Source organism: Vicia villosa, unplaced genomic scaffold (assembly GCF_029867415.1).
Source record: "Vicia villosa cultivar HV-30 ecotype Madison, WI unplaced genomic scaffold, Vvil1.0 ctg.000672F_1_1, whole genome shotgun sequence".
Lineage (NCBI taxonomy): Eukaryota > Viridiplantae > Streptophyta > Magnoliopsida > Fabales > Fabaceae > Vicia > Vicia villosa.
Genome location: NW_026705298.1, coordinates 421,513 through 433,104, shown reverse-complemented (window position 1 = coordinate 433,104; position 11,592 = coordinate 421,513). Strand labels below are relative to the sequence as shown.

At 32.7% G+C, this 11,592-nt stretch overlaps 1 protein-coding gene across 2 annotated transcripts; it reads left to right on the top strand.

Annotated features, from left to right (window-relative positions):
* The first annotated feature begins 706 nt into the window (after positions 1-706).
* Positions 707-3,127, top strand: LOC131630321 (protein MAIN-LIKE 2-like). Of its 2 annotated transcripts, XR_009292304.1 has the most exons (4): positions 707-821; positions 923-1,644; positions 1,726-1,816; positions 1,894-3,127. XR_009292304.1 is itself a non-coding variant. In XM_058901106.1 (2 exons), exons 1-2 carry the CDS (start codon positions 777-779, stop codon positions 1,568-1,570), a joined length of 693 nt encoding a protein of 230 aa, XP_058757089.1. In that variant the 5' UTR covers positions 707-776; the 3' UTR covers positions 1,571-1,686. The 2 variants fall into 2 exon arrangements, 1 of the variants encoding a protein (XP_058757089.1); XM_058901106.1 differs by lacking the exons at positions 1,726-1,816; positions 1,894-3,127 and having other exon boundaries at positions 923-1,686.
* Positions 3,128-11,592: the final 8,465 nt, after the last annotated feature.

The window sequence follows — 11,592 nt, the reverse complement described above, 5'->3', positions numbered from 1 at the left end:
ATGCCATCGCCAATCCAATTGACGAGGGGATGAAAGGGTAAAAAATAAAGACTGATTTGAATAAAGACTGTGTTGCATTGGTAATAATATTCGTGCCAGTATTCCCTCGCCAATCCAATTGACGAGGGGATGAAAGGGTAAAAAATAAAAACTGATTTGAATAAAGACTGTGTTGTATTGGTAATAATATTTGAGTCAGTATGCCCTCGCCAATCCAATTGACGAGGGGATGAAAGGGTAAAAAATAAAGACTGTGTTGCATTGGTAATAATATTCGTGTCAGTATTCCCTCGCCAATCCAATTGACGAGAGGATGAAAGGGTAAAAAATAAAGACTGATTTGAATAAAGACTGTGTTGCATTGGTAATAATATTCGTGCCAGTATGCCCTCGCCAATCCAATTGATGAGGGGATGAAAGGGTAAAAAAAAGACTAATTTGAATAAAGACTGTGTTGTATTATGCAGTGTGCCTTGCATGCATGTCAGCCAACCAAGACATTATTATTGCATGGCCAACACTTGTAACTCGTGGACAAAAGGGCCAACTATTAAGCCTTGCATGGATCACACTTGTTACTCACCAGATAATATGTGTCACTCTTATAGTTTGCATGCATAACACTTGTAAACACAATGGACAATAGGAGGACACTAAAATGGCTATATATATGGCATTCATGAAAGACATTCATCATCAACAAACTCAACATCAACAAACCCAACATCAATTTCTTAAAGCCTTAACTTTCATTCTAAACAACGACATTGCTAACAATGGGAGAAGATCATAGAGGAACACCTTCAAATGTTGCAGCTTACGTATGTTTTTATTTTTTCTCATAAGTTATAGTCATAGTTAATAATTTCAAATTTTTTCAGATTTGTTTAAACTCTTATTTTCTTTACGTTATTTATTCCAGGATGCTGATGATAATAAGAATTTCCGAGTACACTCGCACTGCATGAAACAACCACCTAGTGATAGCATAATGCCATATTTGTCTCGAGCCGGTTTTGATATGGTCTCGCAAATTACCGTAAAAAGTGTAGATACTGCCCTTGTGCTTGCGTTGGTCGAGAGATGGAGACCCGAAACACATATGTTCCATCTTTCAATCGGTGAATGCACCGTAACATTACAAGATGTGAGAATGTTAATTGGGCTCCGCATTGATGGTATGACTGTTAACGGCCAAACACAAGAGCTGGGTAATGTGTATATGAGACACCTAGGAGTACAACCTCCCGAAAATGCCATAAGTGGAGGTTCAATAAGGATTACATGGCTGGATGGCATGTTGGAACAATTGAGAGCAATACAACAACCAACTGATGCGCAAAACATGCTACACGCTAAAATTTATATTGTACTACTTATTGCAAAAAAAATATTTTCTGATAAAAGTCAAAATTTATTGCATTCATCTTGGATACCGTTAGTGGGAGACATTGATAAGTGCGGGACATATAGTTGGGGTTCTGCTTGTTTGGCTCATCTATACATAAATTTGTGTAGAACGGCCGGCAAAGATGCAAGAGGAATCGCAGGATGTGCACTGCTACTTTAGTGTTGGGCATTCTGGCGTATACCGCACATTGCTCCCAGAAGTCCTGTTCAACCATCTTATCCATATGGAATAAGGTACAATTTAATTTATATTTAAGTATATTCACAGTTTTATTTGATAACATCTATATTCACCATTTTTCCATAAAATGCAAGGTTTGCTCAACGAGGAATGAAATACAAACCAAATCCTCATGGAGATTTAATTGGTTACCGAAATGCCTTTGATCACATGCTTCCTCAACATGTAAGTTTGTAACTTTACTTTTTTTCATGGATGTACAATATGTCATAACATTCTAACAAATTTGTTTTGTGCAACAGTTTGTGTGGAGTCCATATCCCGACTACCCTGATTGTGCGCTGGAATATGGGGAGGTGTGGAGTGCGAAAACATATATCATATGTTTTCATATTGTGGAAATGCATCACATATATCATGTGTTTTCATATTGTGGAAATGCATCACACGGACAGGGTAAAACTCCAATTTGGTTTTAAGCAAGACATCCCAATAGCACCAAGATGTCTTGACGAGCACCACAAAATGGAGAAGCAAAGTTTCTGGCATATCCATTGGAAAAATGCGAACGTTGAAGAGATCGCAGAATGGAGGAACAGAAGGTCACTTGTATTAGTGGGTGACTATGTGGATCAAGAGAGGGGTTTTGCGCACAGTGACGAATATATGCGTTGGTTTCGCAATATTCCTGAAATTCCACTTTCTCAGGAACATCTATTGCTCGACCCCCGTCGTCGCCGGTATGGCTCTTCCTCAACCCAACCAACAGTCCCTTCCTCCACCCGACCCACCGTCCATTCCTCAACCCGACCAACCATCACACCACATACTTTACAACAAACTGCCCAAATGAACCCCTCAAAATTTTGGGCTCAATCCTCATCTTTTCTTCAACAAACATATAACCCATTTCAAACCAATCCACAACCTTATACTCACACCCGTAACACTTTCCAAACCATTCAACAACCTTATAACCCCACCACAACCCCTCAAACAAGCTTCTACCACCAACAACAATTCCAACCACAATTTTCGACCACAATTCAACCGTAGTCCAGTTCCTCCACCACAATTTGATTTCTCCAACCCATCATCTTCCCAACCAACCACCTACCAATTAACAGTGAAGATCTATATTTTCCGGACATTTTTCCAACAATGTCAGAAACTTACCATAGTTCGTCACATTCAATCCCCAACTTCGGCCTCACCAATGACCAACTTATGGAATTTCCAGCATTGGGTGTCGAAGATTTGAATATTGATATGGGCGGTACCTATGCGCAACATGTTGAGGAAGATGAAGAGTTGTCTGAAGATGATACACCATCTCCTCCTCCGCCTACGCAGACAAGAGAAAAATCACCGGACCTAGGCAGAGGGAAGCGCACCAAAAAACAGACATATTGTCATACTGGCAGCAAACATGTGTTCCACAAATGATGTATTTGTAATCGTATTTTTATTAATATTAATAATATGGTTTTTTCTTTAATCTCCATTTTAATTATGTCATAAATAAATAAATTATAAAAAATTAAATTCAAAAAAAAAATATTTTAAAAATTAATCAATTATTAAAAAAAAATTATTTAAAAAAATTATTTTTAATTATTAAAAACTATTTATAAAAAAAAACATTAAATAAATTCAGAAAATAAAAAAAAAAAGAAAAATAATGGACCCCCAATTGGATTGGTGAGATCCCATGTAAAAAAAAAAAAATTGAACCCCCCTCACCAATTGGATTGGCGAGGCTATAGGTGAGGGTGACATTTTGGAATTTTTTTTGAAAATATGACATTGTGGTATATTACATTTCAAATAGTGGCATTCTAGAAATTTTTTCAACAATTTCCTTCATGATAACTCTATTATTTTTTTCTTTCTTTTTTCTGAAAAAATTGCCTATTACTTACTTTCATGAATTTTTAGAATAACGTGGATATGAAATTTATGTGAACACAGAAATAATTAGCATATTATTTAAATACAAATACACATGTTATCTCAATCCCCTTCATGACCCTAAAATGAGACATGAAGCAATCTACACCGTTGTGATGCCATTTGTGAGACAGAAAATATTTGACTAATACAGTGAGATGCCACAGTATTGTTGCACTCCCTGGTGGATGCATGGAAGAGGTGTGTGATGGGGTGTAATCCTCCTTTTATGTCGGGTATTTTTCTATCTTCTTTATTTTTGTTTCATTTATATTCTTTGTAAAGAAAAAAGAAATTTATTCTCATTGTAAAAATTACTTCACTTTATTGTTGTGCATATGATTGTCTTTTAAAAAGTGAGAAGTTTGTTACCAGCGGGATAATGCTTGATTTTGATCGGAATGAACACCATGTTGCTACTTTTTCATGTTGCTAAGAGTCCCACATCGGACAATATATGGTCTAAACATGTTCTTATAAGTGGGGGCAATCCTCACCCTACAAGCCGGTTTTGTAGGGTTGAGTTAGGCCTAACCACACTTCTTAACATGGTATCAGAGCCTGGTTTAAGATCCGGTGGGCCACCTTCTATGGTTTCCGCTATCGGGCCACCCACCATTTATTTCCACGCTCCCACGCTCCAGTTGTCTAGTCCTGGGCGTGAGGGGGTGTGTTAAGAGTCCCACATCGGACAATATATGGCCTAAACATGTCCTCCTACAAGCCGGTTTTGTAGGGTTGAGTTAGGCCTGGGTTGAGTTAGGCCTAACCACACTTCTTAACACATGTATTTTGTTTGTTTGTTTTAAATATAAATTGTAATTTAATATTTATAAATAATTCAGTCCAAAAGTTAATGAATGTCTTATGTCTTATTTGATGTATTGTTTTGGTTTGGTTTTGATACAGAAAATAGTTGCTGTTAGCACACGCGGATACACATTTCATGGACCCAAATCTCCCCCAGTCAAAGAAACACACATTCACACATTCAAGTGTCTCATACCCTCTTATCAAGATTAGCTCTTATTTAAAATTGTTAATTTGAAATAAATCAAATCTATTTTTTCTAATCCACTTGATCAAGATCTAACAATCCCTATTATTTTAACGGTGTGAATATGGTAAAAAGTTGACAGCAGGAAATCCAATTTGATATTTCATGAGACATCACTGAGTCTAACATGTTTACTAGTACTATTTTTCTACTTTCTCTTAACCGTAGATTCTATAACTTTTCTATATTATGTATTCAAATTATCTTTCAATCGGTAAGTATTTCAAATAAATTGGTAGTTTTACTTTTTATTTTCTTTCAAATCAACAATAATAGAGAGGATATAATAGAGTGAAATTGTTAGGATGCTAATTAGGAACCCTAACAAACTAAAGAAAAGCTAAGAGAAATAAAAGAGACAAGTAAATTAAACTAAGAAAATTAAAGACTTTTCATTTCATTTCATATCTTAAAATGTGTCAAAGACACTACATATATAATGTTCCTAATGGATAAATAACTAAAAGCCCAAAAGCTATTAAAAGCCCCAAATGTCTTAAGAATATTCTAGAAAACATAATAATATAAAATAACTCCTAATTCATCAAAATACTAATAAAATTTATTTAACTAATAAATTCTTCTATTAAACTTCCTATCATTACTTACCCCTTGAAAAACAACCTTGTCCTCAAGGTTGTAAAAGATAAATAATATCATACTTTTTCCAGGGTCCCATTGCTTAAATCGATGAGAAGCACATATTGACAATTGGGTGGATGATTGCACTTGTGTTGTTGTTCCAGCATCAGTAGAATAGAGTGTCATTAGTGGGGAGAGAGAAAAGCTACTTGTTGCCCTTGCATACATTACCATTGAGAAAGCATTTGTTTTTGTTGGTAGTGCCTGAGTAATGTGGTAGGAATTAAAGGACTGTCCATATCCTTTTGTTGCCACCGAAATACGTGCTAAGAAAGTTGATTCATTAAATGGGTTGGCATCATAAAATGTGTGGGTATCAGTATCATAGAGAGGAGAATTAAAATAATAATAATAGGGAAATAAATTGCAATGAAAATTTTTTTTTTGAAATAGCAAAATTTATTCAGCAAAAGAAACAGGAAAGGCATAAGTAATGCCTGTTACACCAGTCTACAGAACACAGAAAACAAAAGCTTTACCATCAGTACAACCAGTCCCACCAATCCTAAACTAACATACAAGAGTTTCACACCAATCCCACCCAAAAAGATATGCATTCCAACAGGCTTAAGTGGTTATTTATCCAATAATAACAGTTACTCCAAATTATTCCAGCAGCATAGTTAAAGTTGGTCTAAGAGACCAAAATTTTGAGGCTGAACCAAACTTCCAAGGCTAGTAATAACAGAGAAAGGAAAATTTGGACAGCATACGACAAAAGCTTACAACCGGACGAACAGTCGACGCATAAGTGCACTAGACCGAAGCCGAAAGCAGAATTTCGCCTAAACCGGATGATTTCACCAAAACACCGACGCGCTTCAAAATTAGCGAGACGGAACCAAAGAGATGTCGCTTTTGGTGTGGATATAAGTTGACATACATATGACACAGTGATAGTTCAGCATCTGGAGTGAGGATGAAAACATAAAAATAAGATAGCGACACGTGGTTAAGGGCAATTGGTTCAAAATCTCTCACACGGATCGTGAATTTGTTGGATGATTGAAATGGGTTCCAACTAGCAAGATCATAATCAAAGGGAGGAGAACACACATGAGTATCTCTCAGCAAACCAGAATTTGAGTTTTCCATTATTGCTTCCGATTTATGAGATGAAATTTGTGGAAAACCCAATGATGCAGATAAGTTTTGAGCTTTAGTTGCAGAAATCTCATACCATCGTCCAAAGATTTGGATAGATGCAGAAAAAAAACAAGTCATTTCCTTCTTTAATTTGGAATCCGGCGGTTTTGGTGGAATAACATTTCTCACACCACCCTTGTCCACTTCTTTGGAATGAGAATCTGTCCCATAAACCAGATCTGTAATTTTACAGCAACGTGTAGATACCATAAAATAATGTGGGTAGATCTGATGTGGTTCCGGTGTCGGCGTCGGAAACTTTAACAATCTATTATTTTTGTTATCAAACCGTGGTTTTATAACAAGAGATGAATCTGAAAGTGATGTCGGAGATGTCACCGACGATTTAGCCATAAGTATCGCCAGGGATTCTGCCGGGATTCTTGCCGGAGTTGTGGTTGGAGAAGATTTGAGTGGATAGGAAAGTTTCTCGATTTCTTCTTTTTTGGGGATTTCTCCTGGATATGCTTCATGCTCAGATTCTTGAACCGTTTCTGAAACTCCTTCAATTTCTTGGTCATTTTCTAATTGTTGTTCTTGATTAGTTTCTGTGTGTTTTCTCTGATCATATTTTTGCTTATAAGCAAGTTGTGATGCTTTGAAATTGAAGCGAGAAAATGAGTGATTTCAAGGTAACAAAGTTACTTACAAACTTAACGCCAAAAAAAAAAATTACTTACAAACTTGAAAAACTACACTAGCAAAGACATTTTTCATGATCATTACCAAAAATACGGTGAAGAAAATAAATTCATGACTTTTTACTACTATTCTTCTTTCTTTTCTTTCACTCTCTCATTTCTTCAAATTTTGATTGTGATTAATGATTTTTTATTATTGTTATTTTTTCTCTCTAAATTTTAATTATTGGTATTTGATTATAATTAAAAAATTAGGAATGAGAATATATGAATAAAATTTAAACTATTGCATTGAGGGTGCACAAAATTGTATGTTGTCATTATAAAGTTGTTGATGAGAAATTTATATTTTATCAAGGGCACTACTTCATTACCCAATTAAAAATATTGGGTAATCTTACCCAACTTATGTGTCTTAATTAGATTGGTCTAAAAATATACACATACAATATCATTAAAACTATAAAAATTTCATTCATACAACTCTCCTTTTAATAATTATAAGTTTGCCCCTATCATTAAGAATGTGATAGCCCATACAAATTCAATTCACCATAACATTAAAATTAATATTGTAGTCATTGATCATTGACTATATTTCATTTAACGTTAAAAATGATCACATGTAGCAAAACAATATTGTTTTTATTTTATTTATTATAATTAACTTTTTTTTCAAAATACTAATAACATTTTTTAAATACTAGTTATAAATTAATAAAAAAATTAAGAGTTTAATGGATATACACTGACAGTGTAAAATAATTTTACAATGTCATCCAATAGAAAAGCTATTGTTTACCATGTCATTAAAAAAAATTTTAAAATTGTATTTTATCCTGATACATGATTGTGATTTTACATTGTCAGTGCATCAATCATTTTCTCAAAAATTAATAAGTTGAGCAAAGTTAATCATTATATAATTATTTTTTATTTTCTTAAATACGCTCTTGAATAATTATAATTTTACATTTTTATATAGTTTTAACATATTTATTTTGTTATTTTAAAATTTAAAATTTAAATAAAATTATATATAAAATATTTTTTAGAATTTTAATTACATATTAAATAAATATTTTAAATTTAAACGATTATTGATTCGGTCAAGGTATTGAATCATTGAATATTAAATCTTTCACTAAAAAAAATTATTCTCAACTGACTCTTTCCTTTACTGGAAGAACACTAACTAGAATTTTTAATATTGAATCTTCCATATATTTAAAATTAATAAGAAGCAAACAAATTTAAATTTTGTATCAATTAAACTTCAGGAAGTCCTACATCGCCTTTTTAAATCATAATTCACAAGTCATCCATATAAAGATCTTCTCAACAAACTTTTTCCTATTAGAATTTTCAATATCAGATCGTCCACATCGTGTAAAACGGAGTAAGAAACAAACAAATTCAAAAAAATATTAATCAGACTCCCTGAGGTTCACCGTTACCTTTCGAGATCATAATTCATAAGTCTTTCGTAAGAAATTATCATTCTCGGCTAACTATTTCCTTCACGGGAAGAACACTGACTAGAATTTTCAATATCGAATAGTCCATATCATGTAAAAAGGAATAAGATACAAACAAATTTGAAAATTTCGTCAATCGGACTCTCGGAGGTCCATCATCACCTACCAAGATCATAATTTATAGATCTTCCATTAGAAATGATCATTTTCAACTGCCTATTTCCTTTATCAATTACTCCCGTTGTCCCAAAATATAAAACGTTTTGGAGAAAAAATTTGTCCCAAATTATAAGTCACTTTCTAATTCCAATACAACATTAATGATGTTTTTCCCAATATACCCTCAATTATTTATTTCTCTTTCTTCTTTCAATTCTTTTAATTTCTCTCTCTTATATAATTATGAAGAACAATAGTGTAAAGTCATACACAATTTTTCTTTTCCATACAACAATGATTACTTTTTTTAAAGTGTGTGAAATGTTTAAAACGTCTTATAATTTGGGACTGAGGGAGTATGAAGTAGTACACTATTTCACCTTACCAAAACCAAGAGTTCACTAGTGTCCATAACAAAAATAACTGGCGGTACCAATTAGAAAACCTAGATGAAAAACCACCTAAGACTCCTCCCGCACCTGAAAATGATTGTTCTACTCTTTTAGATGCACCTTCATCACCCTTTTCCTCGGGCCTCATGATACGCAAAATGTTGACTACAAGTTTTATTCTTTAAGAAGAGAAATCACAGTCCTCTATCGTGACCAAAGACATCAAACTGGCCGAATAACCGAGCTAATGGACCATTTATTCCAAGATATTTATTTATTAAGTGTTAATCTCTTCACATCGGAGAGTTATCACATCATTGATTGAATTTGTTGACCCACGAATTAATATTCTAACAAAAATATCTTAGAGGATCAATGTTTGTCGTGGAGAATTTGGAGTCAAGTTTTATATTGACTTTCATTTATTTTTTGAAACAAAAGGTAATAAAATTAAATAAAATATAAACATTCAATCATATTTAATTAATTTAATATTTTTAATAGTATTTGATTATATATATATATATATATATATATATATATATATATATATATATATATATATATATATATATATATATATATATATATATATATATATTCATCGTGTAATCAATCTAATAAATCACACATATAAATATTTTAAAATTAACTTGTAAAAGTGATAAATTAATCAATTTGATAGAATATATAACGATTAATCTATTATAAATATATAAAAACAAAAGTACCTGGAAAATCCAAGTTTAACCCCACTAATAAAAGTTTAAACTAATCTAATTTCAAGGACAAATAAGTCTTAATGCATTAATGCTGCATTTACATGCATTTGGCATTTAATATGGCTGATGTGTCATACCATTATTTTTTCCTACATTTTTAATTTAATTTTATCAAACATAATTAGTAAATGGTGTGTGGCCAATTTGAGTTATTAGTTTCAAAGCATTATCATAATATTGTGTATATCTAAGCCTTTTTAATCCAAATTCATTTTCTCCTAATTACAGAGTTATTTTTCGTCTAAACTCAATTAATGCTTTTGCTGCTTTCACGTTCTCAATGCAAAAATGAATAGCCATGTTACATGTTTCAATGAAAATTTGAATTTTCACTCTCCTCTATGCAGGACTCAAAGGCCACATTGAAGGTTGGACTAACACATGTTGTGGGAAGTTAGTTGCTGGACTATTTAAATCACCTTCTCCATTTCACCAAAAGCCGTCTCAGTTGATGGATCTGTTAAATTAACCGTAAAATTTTTGCCAAAGCAAGCACACTCTTTCATCTTCCGTTGGTAATATCAAAACAAGCATTGTCGTTGTCGATGGTTTTGAAATGGCGTTGGCTGCAAAAGATTTGTGGAAGCAGCGTAAGCAACTTGAATTTCACTAGCAAGAGATTTGTTTAAATGTTATAGTGTTGTTCTATTTCTGTTTCACTTCCAATCCTTCTTGATCCTTTTATTTTCTTCTCATCAAAATTAATTTTTTATGTTGTTAATAGGTTGAATTTATCTATATGGGATGTTATATTTATCCGAAGATTCTATGGAATTGGTTAGAGCCATATACTGTCTCTGTGCGGGGTCTCGGTCTCTGTGCGGTAGCGTGGCTGCTGGTCGAAGATAATGGTGGCGTGCGTGGCTGTTGGTCGTTGGAGCTGCTTCAATCAACATTGTCTTGGCATATCATAATTTTTGGTCTAATGCAAGAAGTATTGGAAGCTCAAGTTTTTTTCATATTATTTTTTATTATTTTGATTTTTTTGTGGTGGGGGGTTCCATGAAGATGGTGATATTGAAGTAGCTTTTTTAACATATGCATTAGAAAGAGGTTATGAAGGTTGTTGCGAAGTTTTTACTGGCCAATGAGGTCCCTTCTAAGTGAAATTCGTGTTCTTTATATAATGAAAAGATTACTTTTATTTTATTTTATGTTGATTGAGAGGATTTGAGGATCTTTACTCGATTGAGATCATTGTAGATTTTAATCCGATTTTACTTTGTTTATATCTTTAATGAGGATCCTAATTTGATGATTTTAGAAGATTCAACTTGGAAATTTATGGAGATTTGATTGATTATCTTTTTGGATGATTTGATGCAACTTACTCATGAATGTTTGGACGGACTTCTTTGGGCAATAATTGATTTTTTTCTCTGAAAATTCGATGCCTTTGGAATCTTTGCAAATATGTGAAAACAAATTCCTTAGTTTTTATTCTAATTTTAATTTCTTTTTAAATGTTACTGTTAGACTTCATGGACACTTTGGAAAAATCTACTATGATTCTTGAACATTAATACTGATTGCTGCAATAATTAAATTCATTGAATGATGAAATTTTTATTTGATTTGATTTTCAGTTAAATGTTACTGCTAGACTTCACGGACTTCTATTTATTTGATTTTCATCTAATCATATCTAATAAAGAGAGGGTTTCAAAAAATTTTATTAATATAGTATATTTAAAAGATAAATCAAAATTAGTGTTGATATCTTTTTAAAATATAAAACATATAGAAAACCTTTT

Excerpts from the sequence above, each read along its gene's own strand:
- LOC131630321 (XM_058901106.1), top strand. The coding sequence starts at position 777 with ATGGGAGAAGATCATAGAGGAACACCTTCAAATGTTGCAGCTTAC. Across the intron at positions 822-922 it reads CTTCAAATGTTGCAGCTTAC|GATGCTGATGATAATAAGAA; the intron begins GTATGTTTTTAT and ends TATTTATTCCAG.